We start from the raw sequence: 17,319 nt of genomic DNA on the forward strand, positions 1-17,319 counted from the left end.
ATTCTCACTCGTGCCGGTTTTTACTTATCACGGAGATTTAACTGACGTCTTGTTGACTGACGCTTTCAGTACTCTGTAAACCTCCCGCTGTAGACGTGTCGAACTCAAAGATAACGGATTTAGAGAAATACTTAAGTAGATGTTTTAAGCGGTCTTTGATGCTTGTGACAAGTTTATAATTATTTTTTTTTTCAAAACACATTTTTCTGCATTTTCTTTTCTTTCTCCTGTCGTTCTTTTTCCCCCCACATCCAGTCCTTCACTCCTCCTAATATAACAGGCCTAAGTGTTTACCCAGTGTTGAGTCAGTAAAGCCGTTGGTGATTTTTCTCTTCTCATTCTTTCTGGAAAGTTTTTCTTATGTAACACAAAAGAGGGACCCTTAATCCTCTCGCACTGCTCATTCTGTCAGCACTAATCTCTGTGCACTGTGTAACACTTCAAAAGCTGAAAATTCATTATAGTGTGCGCTATGGAAAAAGCAGCTCGTGCGTCTTCGCCCGAGTTTTCAGAGACGGCATGATTCCGCTGCGGACGTTGACGCGGCGTCCCGCCGGGTGAAGAATGCACGCAGTAATAACTGCAGACTGACTTTGCCGTGTGTGTTTTTTCTCTCTTTTCAGGTATCTATTTGTCTGATCTCACCTACATAGACTCGGCGTATCCCTCCACCGGAAGTATTCTGGAAAACGAGCAGAGGTCCAACCTGATAAACAACATTCTGAGAATCATCTCGGACCTGCAGAGATCGTGCGAATATGGTGTGTGCGCGCGAGCGTGTGCTTTTGATGTGCATTAATCACCACGCGTTCAGATTAACACACTCGTTTGTTTTGATCACGGCTTAGATATACCTGAACTGCCCCACGTCCAGAACTATCTCAACTCGGTTCACTACATTGAGGAGTTACAGAAGTTTGTGGAGGATGACAACTACAAGTGAGTGTCATCTGAGCTTACTTATATACTTATTATTATTTTATTTATTTATTTATTTCAATTAACTTAATTGAGTTCTTGAAGAAAATAATAATACATGTTCTCTTGTGATCAGGTTGTCTTTAAAGATTGAGCCAGCCACAAGCACACCTCGCGCAACTGCCTCTCGAGAAGACCTCGTTGGTACGAAAACAGCGATCCTTAAATAAAATGTAAGCATGTTCCACCCCAACACAGACAGAAACATCCTGTGTTTTTATGTTTGGCTCAGGTTCGGATGCCTCTGGTTCACCCATGTGTAGTCGCCGTGGCAACTCTGCCGATGCTGGCCTGCCTAAAGTCCCAGGTACACCGCCTTCCCCACGCAACCTCCTACCTTATGGACACAGGAAGTGTCACAGCCTGGGATACAAGTGAGTCCCTTTAAAAACATTGCAATACTGTTGTTCACTATTTGTTTATTCTCTTTGCAACTATAATGTTTATTCTGCTTATTGGTTTTCATAGTTTTGGGACTCTCTTTATTTTATTCAGTTTTTTCTTTTGTAGTTATTTATTACTCTTTTCTTTCTACTTCCAACAAACTAAGCAGCTCTCGCTGAATCTCACTCATCTTAAATTGCGAATCAGGAACTGTGAATATTTTTTATAGTAAACAACATTTGTATTCCGTTCAAGACATAAATGGAGCACTAGTCAGCCCCAGAGCGCCCAAAAGTTGAGATTAAATAAATGGCACTTTCATTCGACTGCATCTTACAGTCTTGTTTTAAAGCTTGTGTAAGGTTGTGTTCATAAAAACTTTGAAAAGATGTGCCTTTAAAACCCTAAATCACATACAGTGGAACCATGAGCGTAATTCAGCAGCTCGTATTTTAAAACACTCGTAAACCAAATTGAATTTTCCCATAAGAAATAATGAAAACTTAAATTATTTGTTCCACAGCCCCAAAAAATAAAACAACTTAACCTGCATTTTACCTTTAAAAAAAACAAAATAAAAAAAACAAACAGACAGATAAATGTTTCCGTTTGTCCGTGCGTGTGTGTGTGTGTGTGTGTGTGTGTGTGTGTGAGACTCTAAAGTAAGCCCCCCCCTTTCCCCCCAATGACACCCGATTGTGCGACACACTAACGGAATCACTGCTGTAAAGTAAAAATAAAACAAATTAACCTGCACTTTACGTTTGGAAAGAATCACGACAGAGCAGTGTTTCTGTGTAGAGCAGAGAGAAAGAGTGTGTGTGTGAGACACAGACACAGTACTGAGCGATATAGAGAGAGAAAATGGATCTTTAACCTCTCTAATGAGACTTGCTTTTGCTTTACACGTGCTGTACTCATGCATACAGACACAATATAAAATGTTTTATGCACACACACACACGTGGTCACAGTGTTATACAGTAGTAAACAGTACACACGTGCACTAAGACCGATTAGCCATGAATTCCGCAGCGCAAGAGAGAGGAAAAAAAAAAAGTTGGCTTAATTGTGATCAGGTGACGCTCGGCGTCAAAACAAGGAGCACATGCGTGATACATGATACTCGGTACTCGTAAAACCAAGACTTGTTCGTTTTCCAAGTCAAAATTGATTACAAATCTTTGCTCGTCTTGTGGAACACTTTGCAAACCGTATTACTCGCAATCCGAGGTTTCACTGTAGTTATGTTCTTCATTTTATACTCTGAGCATCGTGAATTAAAGTGAATAAAACTTGCTGTAGACTCAGAATTATGAGTTCAGCAGCTGTTCAAACAGGATCCACCAGTGATGAATTTTAAAAAGGCTTTGCCTTTGTGTGTCTCTGTGTGACTGTGCGTATGCATTTTTCCTCATGATGTAGTTTCATTCATAAGATGAACACGGTAGAGTTTAAGAGTGCTACATTCCCCAACGCTGGATCCAGACACTTGCTGGACGACAGTGTACTGGAGAGCAACACACCTACACGAGGACAAGCAGAGAGCTCCACTCTGTCCAGCGGTATCTCACTGGGTAAGGAACATCTGCGTGCACTTACACACTCACACACACACACAAACCAACTGCTGAGATGGGATGCAGATGCCTGGATAAAGGTGTGGATTTGTGTTGATCCTTAGGGTAAATAACATTGGAGTAAAAAAAATCAGAAAATATTTGTGGAAAATGGAAAAAATTACAAGAGGCTCTATTTAATAAATAATAATAATAATAAAAATAATAATAATAATAATAGTTTTATTATTATTTGAGTGGCCCCTCACTTCCAGACATCCAGCGTCCATAGTCTCACTTTAAACCCAAGCACATACACACTTTACACCTTGTATTACACAATACACATAATACTTTCTATCACACTCACGTATCGAGACACCGTCTTTAAATGTCTTTTATGGTTGCTGCAGGAAGCAGCGAAGGATCTGAACTCAGTGAAGAAATGTCTTGGCCTGCATTTGAAAGGTAAGTGTGTGTGTCTTTTTGTCATCCTTTCACTCTGTATGTCTGTGTTTAACCATATCACTGTAACTGTCTGACATTTTTGTGTTATGTTGGGTGTGTTACTGCTTTAGACCATGATATAAGGGGGAAAAAAAAAACAACCAATCAAAAAAAAAAAAAAAAAATCCTTGTTTTATGAGAGAGTGTATAAATATACGTGCATGTGTGTGTGTTGCGGCTGAAACTGATCACTGCACCGCTATGACCGACACCCAACAGGACGCGTTTCTACCACTCTCTGGGCCCAGTGACCCGAGTAGGCCGCATCTCCTGCAGAGGAGGCCTCAGGCCCAGCAGGTAACCCCAGTCACCCCTGGACTCCACTCTCTTTCCTGCTTTGCCTGTCGCTGCTGCACATGCTGTGTATAAAAGTATTAGAACTCGGTGATGGGCTTCTCTCTATTCCTGGTGGGTTTTTCCGGTTGTTTATGCAAGTCCTGATGATGCTGTGTCACAGCTTGGCTTGCTTGCTGCTGGAGAAGCTCCTCTGATTACTGGTTTATTTTTAATTTGACTGAAGAAAGGCGTATTTATTCGAAGTTTAGTACTTTCATGCCGTCTGCTTCATTTGTCCTGGGGGTTTGTTGCCTTTCACTCTTTGGTTCTGTTGACAGACAGGTGACAAATTTACGGTAAAACATAGTTTTAATAAACACGACTTCTACACATCTCTGGAGCTTTACTGGAGAAATAGCCACCATTTGTCCAGAAGATAATCTCCAGATTTTGGGTTGCGATCTGGTGATGGTAAAAGCCATGCAAGGAATGGAAAAAAACATTTAGTAATTTCCCCATGCCATGTGGATGGAAGCCTTATCCTACTGGAAGAGCCCTCCACCTACCTACCCCATCAGAGTAGATGGGTTTCATCATAACATACTGTTTGACAGACTAACTTCGCAGTGACGATTCACACTAAGGGCAGGAATACCTGTAGACCCACACCATACACACTTTTCTTTTTTTTTTTTCTCCTTTAAGTTGTCACCTGTCTGTTTGGTGCTTTTTTTAAACCATCAAGCTCATTCCGCCTAACAGGAAAAGACAGTTTGAGGGGTAAAAGTGAATTTCCAGATCTTTTTCAATTCTTTCTCATGGTGTTTTCTTGCTTCAGATTCGAGTATTTCCGGGGCTGCCCGTGCGCTTGCATGTGTGCAAGGATGAGTGCACTGTTTACGAGCAATATTGTTTTGTTTAAATTCCATCATTCGTAGGATTATGTATTACTGAATCCCAAACAATCTGTACTATTTGACCAAAAGTATGAGGAACATTCGAGTCAAACCGAGAGCAAAGAATATCAGTATAAAAGTAAAAACTCTCTTTATTTCTCTATATAATCCCCTGCTACACCGATTCACTTATCCCAGTGTTTCACTAGTGGATAATGGCTTGCATAATGCCTACTTCACATCTGAAACGCTGGCCCCCCAGGAACTCCTTTAATGGTCCCTTATTTTAATGGGAAAAAAAAAGAACAAACCAGAACACCTCTTGCACATTGCAGGAACTTAGCGAGGAATTATTTTCACATCCCCGACACACTCCTGCCCTTGTTGATGGTGTATACAAGCACTAGTGAAAGGGGCTGGGATATGTGCATTAGTGTGGCAGGGGATTATATAGGGAAATAAATGCAGTTATTTCTCATATGAGAAGTAAAAGCAGTTTGACTTGAACGCTCCTTGTACAGTATGTGAACTCCCGACCGTTCCGAGAAAATTGTTCACCGTGTGCCCGCTTGTGTGTTTGTGTAGCTCAGCTGAGTCGGAGGAGCTGGCTGTCCACCTGTACCCCGGAGCAGTGACCGTGCAGGGAGTGTTACGCAGGAAGACCATCCTAAAGGAGGGCAAGAAACCTACAGTGAGAACTGCATACATTCATTTTATTTAGAGAGCTTCGCTTTAGTGTTGGTGTCATAACGTTAATTCTTACTTTTAATCATGTCAATTCAGTCTATTCTGGATTTTTACACTTCATGGGCAGACTGTGGAATAAAGAAATGTTGTATTTTTTTGGTAACTGTCCTCCATAGCTTATAGTTAGATATCATAACACTCCAATATGCCCAGTCACATTGTGCTACATCATCAAACCCCATCCTACATATTGCGTGATGTCAGCCAGAGGACCCCGAGCAGATCTTGACCGCCTGAGCACATCTGGTACTGTATTCTAGGACAGCGCCCAGCCGGCTACCTCATGCTTTCTTGATGCGATTCACAGTGCAGCGCGCTCAGAGAAAAAGAGTTGTCTGGCCTCCAGTAAAGTTGCTTTGCTTGACACGGAAGCGAGAGTGTCCTGATCTATTCTAGCCAGCAGACATGTCCAGTTTTACTCTCTTGGACTCTTGGTCATGGATGATCTTGACGTCATTGGGACTGCAGATGATGAGATCATGCTTAAACTCAGGCTGTATGAGCCTGTTGAATTTATATGCACCAAAGGCATTTATGGATGTAAATTAGGTTCCAGGCTTTAATCCTGACTTGATCAAACAGGGTTGTGCTGTGTGACTGAATATGGCTGAATATCACACAAGAGGGAGTGCTGTACGGCATCAGAGCCGTGCTATATCCACCAGTGCTTTTTAGATATTGCTTTTATACAAGAAATCGACAAATACAGTACCTTTTATTATCAAAAGATGAGTTTTCTTACTGAAAGTGCCTCGGTAACTGGTTTAGAATGTGGGTTTTGGCAGGCAGCTGCTCTTTTCTCAGTACTGCGGACTGTACTGACCTACTCTCGCCCATGCTCTAACCAAGAGTTAGTATCAGGCAATCAGACAACGGCCTCGTTTCTAAAACTGGCCTATTCAAACGTGCATTCAACCTCTACGGGCAGTTAGCCTACTCTGTATGATTAGGGACCGTCGGAGGAAACCGGAGAACCTGGAGGTAACCACTAAGCCACCGTGCCGCCATGATGGGTGTTAATGATTGCATATTGATTGCGTATTAAGCATATTTCTTCATCTTCTGGTACAGTGCTGCCTGTAGACTTCAGCCCCACTGTCTCTGTCCTAAATGCCTGTCCTTGCGGTAAATAAATCAGGCTGTAGAAGTAAAGTACATGGTATTAAAGTTTAGTTATGGGAGAAGAGGGAACCTTTTACAACTGTATCCCTTTACATTGAAACTCTGCACCCCCGCCCTCGTATTCCATCCATCGGGACTGTTTTCTATGTTAATAAAAAAAAAAAAGGCTCTCATCAGTCCGTATGATTGATCAGGGTTATGCTTATGATTGTTAAGTACTAGACTGGGAGTGGTATATATTTGTGGTCGAGTCCAGATATGCGAGTAAGATGTTTCTACACACTCCTATGGTCCATTAGGATTTTATAGGACTGTTTGTACAGTTTTACGTTCTAACCGGTCATGGCCTGGAACAGTGTGTGTGTGTGTGCGCGTGTGCAAGCATTTCTCTAATATCCCCTTGTGATATGTCTGAGCAAACATCTCTCTTTGTTTCTTTCTAGGTTGCTGCATGGACCAAGTACTGGGTCGTGCTGTGTGGGACTCAGCTCTACTATTACACTGCCAAGTCTCTCAAAGCCACCGAGAGGAAGCATGTGAGTGCCTGCATCAAACCTGCCGTGACTCAAAGTTCCAATCTGTGTTTATATCCCTTGTAAGGACTCGCTCATTACTGCCCCAGGTCAAACTCTGAGGTTCTTGTGTTTAGGGTTTCAGCCTGTTATAGATGAGATGATGTACGAGATATAGAAAGGGGAGAAAAAAAAAACGTCTATTACACAAAAGGGGCCACTAATTTCACATGAGGCATAGAGACAACGAGGAAGCCCGTCAGAACAAAAGAATATAAACATCAAGGGCTTTCAATAACTGGGTAATCAGGCCATGTATTTATTGAGGGCAACTGCTTACACATTTTGGAAAAAAAGTAGTGTATGACATCATCTGTACCAGGCAGGCCAGCTATCGTTTACTGAGGTAATAAGAACCAGATGCAGCACAGGAGGGGTTACAGAGGCATGCAGATTGATGTGGGAGTGCACACACACACACACACACACGTCATGCACTACAGCCACTTGGCCTTGAGGAAGCCTTATTTTTCTCACACTCCTTCTGTATCTCTTTCTCTCTCTCTCTCTCTCTCTCTCTCAGTTTAAATCGACCGCGAGTAAGTGTGTCCCTGTGGTGGGGTTGATGACCATGATGGCAGATGACCCGGAGCATCCCGATGTCTTCCTGCTGACAGATTCTGAGCACGGTGTGTGCATCTAAACATAATGAAAACACAGACACAAATGATTCTGTAGCCTATTTGTTTATTTTATGCCCCAAACCTTACAGTGCCGCATCGCACTTAAATGATCAACGTGCACATGACCGTATGGGTACCTTGACTAGCAAGATCCTCTTCTAAGGGAGCTTCTAAAGGATGCTGAGCAGTTTTTTTTTAAGGATTAGGTTATTTATTTTAGTTTATTTTTACTTTTTATTTTACTTTTACTGAGTTTTACTTCTACTGGTTTTGCTCTCTGAAGAATTTATTTCGATTAAATTCTACAAAAGACAAATCATCTCCTTGCTTTTAAATTCACTGCATTTCGCTGTAACAAGCACTGTTGATTGTTGAACCATTTTTCCAATACTGGCCCTTGAGAATCCCAGAAAACTGTAGGTATAAATAATGGCGATTGAGGATGTTTCCATTCCATACTCTGTAGTTTTACTCTCAGGCTCGTGATGATGAGTACATGTCTCGTCACCACTAATGATTCTCCTTAAGAAGCTTGAGTATCGGCCCAAATTTTGTTTGCAGATACCCAAACACTTCTGTTTATACTCTTCCATGAGTTGTTATGGCACCAGATATACCCTCAGACCGCGAAAAATGAATCACTGCACGCTGCTCTTCTTTCGTGCAAATCACAACTGGGGCACCCATTTTTGCTGCCGCCGCAGTTACAAATGAACTGTTGTTACACGTTTATCACAGCACTGACTAGGGGGACAGTAGCCTTGAACGGAAAGCACTGCTTATAAACGGAGTGCGGATCATTTTTGACTTACCTTTGTATAAAGGTTTTGCAAATGTACATGAGTTCGAGTAAGAATATCTCATTATTTTGTGATAACATTGTAATGTAGTCAACTTGGTGTAAGATTTTCTGTGTCATCTCTCTAATTCTGTTGTGTGTATGTGTGTGTTTGCAGGAAACTCATACAAGTTCCAGGCAGGGAACAGAATGAACGCGTTGCTGTGGTTTAAACACCTGAGTGCAGCGTGTCAAAGCAACAGACAACAGGTAAGCACAGACACAGAATCTTTTTCAAAAATCATAGATGCGCTCTAGTTGTTTAAATTTCTCATAAATTGTATTTGTTTTTATGTAATACTGTGCAAGGGAGGCACGGTGCCATAGTGGTTAGCAATGGTGGTCCTGAAGTGGTCCTCGCACCTCCAGGGTCCGGGTTCGATTCCTGCCTTGTATGTTTGCATGTTCTACCTACGCTTGGTGGGTTTCCTCCCGCGGTCCAAATACATGCAGATTAGGCTGAAGGCCCGAAGTGCCCACAATGTGAGATTGTGTGTGCATGTACTGTATGTCCTGTGATGGATTGGAACGCTATCCTGGGTGTACCCTGTCTCGTACCCTAGTGGGATAGGCTCCAGGCTTCCCTTTACCCTGTACGGGATAAGCGGTATAGAAGATGAATGAATAATACTTTTCAATATACTGTACAAGGCAGAGGTTTAATAACGTGGCTACATGGTAATACTTTGTAATACTAAATAACACCACAAGGTGGCGCTTCCTTTTTGCTGTGGTAGACTACAGGCTATGACTGCCATATTCTACAGTTCTACTAACTAATGAAAGTAGTGTTGCGAACAACCGGCTTGCATAGTTGATGTTTAATATGATGTGCTTTAAATAGATAGCTATTTTGTTCAGGGATCCACTATCCATCGCCCCAGGTCGGCAACCCTGTCAGTCGTCATCATTACAATTTTCTCCTCCAAAAACTCCTTAAAAAGCCATTCATTGAAATTTAAGGAAACCTTCACAGAACGTTTATTAGGAAGCACAGATGTGCACTAGCTGTTTAATTGTTAGGAGACTTTATTTGGAAGACTTATAAATTTTGTTTGGGGTTTTATAAGCATGTTTATAAAAGCATTAATTATTTGTTGAGGCCACTTTGGATTGAAAAGCCTGAGTGCTAACATACTAGTAGTGCTTCATTGTGCTTTGCATAGAGAAAAAAAGCTAATAAAAACTGAAAAGAAAGATCAATTTAATTAAATTGTATAGAAAAGATACTATTATAAGAAAAAAAAATTAAGATGAAATTACAAAATATTTGTATATATACAATTTTTAACGGGAGTTACATTTACTCCGTTACAACTACTTAAGTAATTTTTAGAAAAAAATGTACTTGAGTAGTTTTACTTATTTACTTTTACCTGAGTAGATTTGCGAAGAAGAAACGCTCGAAGAACGTTTACACTGTTCAAACTTAAACACGTTACTTACAGTAGGTATTTGTTTCAAATGCTTTATGTTGTGAAAAAAGTGAATTAGGAAATTTGTGATTCTTGTTCCTCAATTTTTAGTTTTGTAAAGATATTTAGTTTAGTAATATCTAATAGTAATAATAATTAGTATATATATAAATATATATATATATATATATAAAACACAGTGGAACCTTGGGTTGCGAGCATAATTTGTTCCGGAAGCATGCTTGTATATCAAAACATTTATATATCAAAGTGAATTTCACCCGTAAGAAATAATGGAAACTTAGATGATTCATTCTACGACCCAAAAATATTCACATAAAACACAGACAGAGCAGTGTTTCCGTTAGTGTGTTTGTGTGTGTGTGTGGGTGTGTGTGAAGTTGGAGGGAGCTGGCTACCGTATAGAATGACTCCCTCCCTCCTTCCTCCTCCTGGTCTTACACAATAGCCCCCTATTTAGTATGTGTAAAGGCGAAAGAAGGGGGGGGGGGGGGTACTGTATCGGACTACTTTTACAAATACCCACACTAATGGAAACACTGCTCTTTCGGGAAACTTCTTTAACAAGGAACCTGTTTAATAACACTCGCGCGTGTGCACGCTAATGGAACCGGTGACAGACTGAGACTCTGGTAACTGGATCTTTAGCAAGGACGTGTGCGCACACACACAGGGCCGCATTGTTATAATAAACAGTACAAAAGCAAGGATGTTGACTATATGAGTGACGCACGCGCACTGAGACTGACCATGGGAGACGATTACCCATGATCCCGTAGAGCAGGAGAGAGAAAAACCATTGGCTTAGTTGTGATCACGTGATGCTTGGTAGACAAAGAACATTCATACTACTTGTATATCAAGACCACGCTTGTTTATTGAGTTAAAATGAATTTTTAAAATTTCCTCGTCGTGCAAAGCGCTCAAAACTCATGTGCTTTTAAGGAATCGTGATATCTGTCGCCCTTCCTGATTGGTAGTTCTCGTTTGATCGAAAAGAGGAAGAGTCTGACAGGTGGGAACTTGGGAACTAGCCATGACTGGCTGGACCAACTGGGTGTAAAGCAAAGATTTACCAGTTATTCCTAAACTTTCAGGTTTAACATCTCCACATGGACAGTATGATTCTTTGACACTACCATCTATTTTTATTAGGTCTGTAATATGCATGTCATGTACGACGAAGTGTGTCCATTGTTATTTTCCTATGTTAGTGCTCTGTTAGGGTAATAAAAAAACTGAAGTACCAGGTAAATTAAATACTGTTAATTTATTATTTATAAACCAGTAACCTGGCAACAGGATCAAGGGTCACTCGTGCTTGAGGGGACCAAAGGCTAGACTGTCCTGTCCGATCCCACAGAAAAGCCAATGCGGTACAAATCACCAGAAAAAGTCAATGCTGACCACGATAGAAACGCACCAGAACACCCAGTGTCGGGGTCCAGCAGGTGAAGAGCTCATGGCCCCAATAAATAAATACAACAGAAGAGATATTTAGGAACACCTTTATTATGGATTTAACTCCGTAGTAATTGTATTTAGGTTTCAAGACATATTAGTGCTTTATAAACGAATCCTGCTGCTTAACAGTTTTTTTTTTTTTTTTTTTTTCGTCTGCATAATACATAAATTCCCATCTGTTTATTTTTAGGTTCCGGCAAATCTAATGTCCTTCGAATGAAAGGTCCAATGAGATGGCGAAAGAACTGTTTAAAAGGCGGATGCTCCAAGACGGGGGAGCGTAGAGGTTGGGGAGTGATGGAGCGAGAAGAGGAGTGGAGAGAGTAACTATTTTCCAGTAGCTTTTCCACTGCCATCACCCAGCCTGAGTCTCACTGCAAAGCCGTCCACCACCACTGCCTTACAGAGCGGAGCAAGAGTCTCCTTCCGTGTCTGTGTCTGTCCGTCCAAAACTCCACTTCCTCTCTCCTTTCTTTTACTCTCGTCCCCATGGCAACGTCATTCTCTCATTTACAGTCTCTTTCTCTACCAAAGTAAGTACCCTCTCCCTCGGACCTTCTTCTGTTTTCATCCAGCGCACCAACTGGATCTCTGGGAATTTACTCCATCTGCACACCTTTACCTACTTGTTGTCTATAACAATCCCTTCTCATGGCTTATCAGCTGGGCACAAGAACCGTCCTCAAGTGGCGTGAAAATCTGAACTCTTCTCCCCGTCATGCATCACACACACACCCCGCCCAGGACATTACGGGACTTTTGCATCTCAAATAAGGAGACTGTTTTTAAAATGAGGCTGCCACATTTAGGCCACTCACTCCCACACTCCCACACACACACACACACACACACAGTCCACACTCATGCACGCCCATTGTCGCACACATCGATTTGATTCATACCCTTGAGTTGGGCTCAAACAAGCATGACACAAGATTTTCCAAATGCAGGTTTAACTGCATGAATTGGAAGTGTCTCATTTGTTACAACCATTTTCAACTTAAGTGGAGGAAAAAAAAGGGCTCTGATACTCTAATGAATTCCATGTGAAAAGTATTTCCTTAAAATTCTTGATTACTTGCATCACCTTTTTAGAGATTTGTATAAATTACACCTGCATGCACTCACTCTCGTATATTCATTCACACCTTTTCACACACTATCTGTCTCTCACACACACACATCCAGGTACAAAGTTGTGCATTCAGGACATGAGTTGTGCATTTTTATACGTATAGTCAGAGGCACTTAAGCTTTCTGTCTCCGAGAGAGTTGGTTTGTGGAGGGGAAGTGAGAACATAAAGAGGAAGAAACCCGATGTAACTTCAATGTCGATTTTAATTATTGGGTTTATGTGTGTGTGAGGAAACTATGGCACAGGATGCACGGGATAGGTAGGGGGTTTGGGGATTCTAGAGCAGGTGCTCCCTGCTTTATGGTACGATTGAATCTAAAAAAGCCTCTGAAAAGAGAGGTGGTCTGTACAGTCTTTTTTTAAAAAAAAAAAAAAAAAAAGAAGAAGAAGAAAAAAGAAAAAATATCTCCGGTCTCTTTCTTCCAAATCTCTCTCTCTCTCTCTCCAAGTTAAAAGTCAGAATCTAAAAAGTGGCTCCAAGGACACACATATGCGCGTTTTTCGTATTTACAGTACTTGAAAGCTGTGAATGTCAGTTACATTATTGTCTGTAATCTCACTGGTGGTTTAACGTTTTTTCCTTAAACTTATAGTTTGTTCTAACAGATAGGATTAAAAAAAAAAAAAAAAAAAAAAAACGAGACTGTTTGAGGTGGGCGTGGCTGCATGTGTTTTGAATGTGACTACAGTAACTGTACTATAACGAGCACACAAAAAAATAATAATTCACAGTTCATTCAAAGAAGCTATTCAGGAGCCAATTGCCTACTTTTTATTGTTTACTTTACAAGTTTGGTTTATTGTTTAAGTTGAGTTTTATTTGCAGTATTACAGTAGGGTTATGTAGGTTCCATTGCACTGGTCCTAGGATGTTTTAATTTCTCTGTTACATTTTGTTCATTTTAACTTTTCCGATGTGTTTTATTTTTGCTTTGTGTTTTTTTTTTGTTTCCCCCTTACCTCTCTATTGTAAATGTATTCAACTAAGAGTTTACTTTACGGGACGTACAGGACTACATGTCAGGTTGTTATTGCGTTATTGAATGCTCCTGACTACCAGAAGCCACCTGCACTCACTAGGCTTTTAATGCAACTACAGTACTGTGCGAAAGTCTTGACTCCCCGCCTTATTTCTTCATATGTTGCTTCCAAAGAACCAGACTTTCCTACCTTTTATTAGTAATCTTTCATGGCTCTCATTTTCAGAATCAGAGCAATGTTTTTTTTTGTTTATTAAGCCACACAGTGCGACCTATGAATAATTCAAGGATCAAAAGCAACTACATTAAGGCATAAACCAGTGAGAAACATGTGCAGATGATGACAATTGATCAGGATGTGATTAGTATACTGGTGATGCTAAGTGCAGAGTGATCCAAATGAGAGGGGAAATGAGGTTACTGCTGAGGTCGGTACATAAACAACTGGTTTTTAAGTTGTATCCTTAGGTTTTTTTACACCCTGTCACACCTTTTCCCATTTATTTTATTTAATCTACATAATTTAATACAAAGACATAAGGGGTAGCTCGAGACTTTGAAACTTTTGCACAGTACTGTATGTCAGACTCTATAGGGAACATGAAAGGAAGTTTGATCAAACGGAGAGCATTACTGTTCAAAGGAGACGAATTTACAGTTGGAACGGGCCGTTGAAGCTATTTACCTTCTTTCTTTTTCATGTTATTTACTCTCTATTGCTTTTTATAGTGTTTTCTTTCTTAAAATAATTAGCACCCGAGTGCTTTCTCCTGCCGGCAAGAGTGTAATGATGCCTGGTTCATCTGCTAGTTTATGGGATCTCTGAGAGCACATAGTAGAAAAATCAGTCCAATATGTTTCTTTTTTTTTGTTGTTTTTTTTCCAAAGATTGTCCAGAATTGTGTTACACCTAAAATAAGGCTCGGTGTCCAAGATGACGAGAGTGACATCCTAGCAATGTTCCCATGAGAAGTTTAATATGCCATAGATTTAAATGATATTGATGTGGACTGTGTGTTTTATGCCAGTTTTGCAAAAGCGAAATGTGATTTCAGCGCCACATACACAGATACATACACACAAAAAAAGAAGTGTTTATGCACCAATCTTATCACATATTTTCTTCATAAGAAGCCAAACCAAGACTTTGCGTAACAGTGTGGTTTTGGCTCGCATTTTGAGGCCAGATGAAGTCAGTCAGACGATGTTGTTTAGGCAGGAAGCTTGTTTGTGTGTTATGTTCCGAATGCGTCTGTGGGATTCGGCGGCATCTCTGTTCTCAGCTCGGCGTTATACAGAACGTAAGTTCACACTTTTATAGCTGAAAGAGAGTGAAGAACGTGCTGGGTTAGAGTTTTATTCCCTAGACTACTGGGAAGTGCAGTGTGTATGTGTGCGTGTGTTTAAAGCCCCCTTGGTTCAACAAAGTGTCAGGATTTAGTGCTGCTTAAAGAGCTTTTTTTGAATGGTCAAGCCGTCACATATTTCATTGTATTACCCCCAAGTCTCCTGCATTGATTCTTTAAATGGTTTTCCATCAGGCATAAGATTAAAGTCCTTTAAACAGTTGAAACAGAAAGACTATTGGAGGGGAAACCTGAACAACAAAACAACACAACGTTTAGCAAAAAATATCAGTCGCTTTTATAGAAAAAAGTGACAAAAAGACAAAACGTTCACTATAATAACTCACTCAAACTGTCTTTTCTTTTACGTCGGACTTTCTGCTGTCTGTCTTTCTGATGCAGTAGTTATATAAGTTTAGATTCAGAAATACATTTGATTCATGAATGTGACTGTACAGCAAAAATAACCAGCTTTCATGAGTTAAAGTTCTGGACTAGAATGGGATCATTGCTCTTTGTGTGTATTATATGTTGTATTTTTAATATATTTTCCCCCCTAACTATTTACATTTTTTGGGACACTCTGAATGTCACACATTCATTATAACTTAAACTAACACTCTTATTGTTATTATTATTGTTATTATATAAACGGTGTACATCTTTTACAAATGCACAAACATCTGAGAGATTTTGCAGTTTGCCTGTAGCTTTTTTTTCTTCTTCCACTGACCTTCATGAGATGGGATAGAAAAATGCAGAATGTCATGAAATGATTTTGTTCTGTGTGTGTCAGCATGAATTGGTTCACACGGGGACAGTTTTTCAGAGACGTCCATCATTGGCGTCACTTACACCCATTCTGCATCCTTCTCCGTTGTATCCAGCCTCTGTGTCCCCCTGCCCATGTAGCGCTATGACCTCTGACTGTAGAGAGATGTGCTCTTGGGTTCTTGAATAAACATGTGTGACCTTTTTCTAAACACGTGTGCCTGTTTTTGTTTTTTTCCTTTTAAGTGATGTATGATGAGCCACTTGAGTTCTTCCACTTTACACACCATGTCTTCATGGAGCTCGATTTGTGCACAGGGGCATCGCATGTCTGGATCTTTTATAAAGTGAAGGAACATAGTAATTACTATAGCATACATACAGTACATACGAGGGTGAGTCAAAAATGATCCCCACTCGCTGTAGAAGTTTTTAAATATACTTTTACAAAAGACAAATAAATTTTTTTGACATAATTTAATAATCATAATAGAAATAATTTTTATCTACCTTTCAACAAGCTTTCGTTTCCTTTGGTAAAAATGTTTAAGGCTGAGCTGCAAGTCATGAATGCAACGCTGTCTTCACTTTTTCATCAGAAGTGAATCTCCATCTTTGGAAACTGCTTTCAGGCTGAAAGTCAGGTGAAAGCCTGATGAAGAAAGATCAGGACTACAAGTAGCATGATTGAACACCTCTAAACGAAACTGCTCTTCTTTGGTGCAAATCACAAGTGGAGAATCTGTTTTTGCTTGCACCGCAGTAAATTATGAACTAATGTAACAGGTTTACACCTGCACAGCAGTGACTGGGGAGACCGTAGGCTTGAAATGAAAATCAGAATTTTTATAATAACCAGAGTGCGGATTATTTTTGACTCATACGTAGACATTCAGTACAATTATATGGGTGTGATGCTTAATATATAATATAAATATATAATCTAATGTATGACAAGCCTATTAAAATGTATTTTTGAAAGAAATCTTACCTAAGGCCACTAACAGTTTAAATAGAATAAGATATAAATTTTAATAAGATGATATTGATTTTCTCTTTACTCTCTGAGCTTTCTCCTGCCCACCTACACAAAGCTTCGCCCCCCCTGGGGTGTGTGGTGATTTAATTAGTTAACGTTAAAAAGTCATCATAACATAACTTTTAAGCTCGCTCAGACATTCAGCAGCTTGAAAGCCAAGTTATAGCTTCATAAATATGCAAAATTCTCCTTATAATGATTTATAAGGATGTCAAGAGGTGTGTTTTTGGCAGGTTCAAACAAAAACATGAATTCTGGACAAGGAGGTAGGTTTTCAAACCAAACTAGTCCCTCATCCCCTTTCATGTCATTTACTTACTTCTCTCTTCTCAACTGTGAGTGAGCATGTGAGTGTGCCCTTCTCGTGCCCTATAGGTTCTCCTGGGATAGGTTCTAGGCCTCTGCGACCCTGTACTGTATACATGATAAAGCGAGATGAGCGTTGATGCTGTTCGTTGTTATACAACAGCGCCCTCTGGTGTTCCCTTGCGTTACTGTGATGTTCAAGTCTTCTATAAATTCTCACGCTGACGATTAAAAGATACGTTTCTTGAGTACATCTTAAAAAGAATGACAGAAGCGGAATGTATTGTGTGCTCAGCTTTCCATCATACAGGACACAAATGCATTTGATAGTCATAATCCT

The 17,319-nt window shown here is 40.2% G+C and overlaps 1 protein-coding gene across 2 annotated transcripts in view; it reads left to right on the plus strand.

The window, feature by feature from the left end:
- The window catches only part of ralgps2 (Ral GEF with PH domain and SH3 binding motif 2), a 100,357-nt gene extending 84,511 nt beyond the window's left edge, over positions 1–15,846 (plus strand). Inside the window, exons 10-21 of one of the 2 annotated variants that reach the window (XM_053488529.1) lie at positions 624–761; positions 849–939; positions 1,055–1,122; positions 1,211–1,352; positions 2,788–2,939; positions 3,335–3,389; positions 3,648–3,725; positions 5,186–5,291; positions 6,913–7,005; positions 7,565–7,670; positions 8,621–8,712; positions 11,593–15,846. In XM_053488529.1, the coding sequence (XP_053344504.1) occupies positions 624–761; positions 849–939; positions 1,055–1,122; positions 1,211–1,352; positions 2,788–2,939; positions 3,335–3,389; positions 3,648–3,725; positions 5,186–5,291; positions 6,913–7,005; positions 7,565–7,670; positions 8,621–8,712; positions 11,593–11,622 (1,151 nt within the window). In that variant the 3' untranslated portion in view covers positions 11,623–15,846. The remainder of the gene's footprint in view (positions 1–623; positions 762–848; positions 940–1,054; positions 1,123–1,210; positions 1,353–2,787; positions 2,940–3,334; positions 3,390–3,647; positions 3,726–5,185; positions 5,292–6,912; positions 7,006–7,564; positions 7,671–8,620; positions 8,713–11,592) is intronic. The other variant, XM_053488530.1, reaches the window with a different exon arrangement.
- The last annotated feature ends 1,473 nt before the right edge of the window (positions 15,847–17,319 follow it).

The sequence above is a fragment of the Clarias gariepinus genome, chromosome 27 (genome assembly GCF_024256425.1).
Source record: "Clarias gariepinus isolate MV-2021 ecotype Netherlands chromosome 27, CGAR_prim_01v2, whole genome shotgun sequence".
In the NCBI taxonomy this organism is placed as follows: Eukaryota; Metazoa; Chordata; class Actinopteri; order Siluriformes; family Clariidae; genus Clarias; species Clarias gariepinus.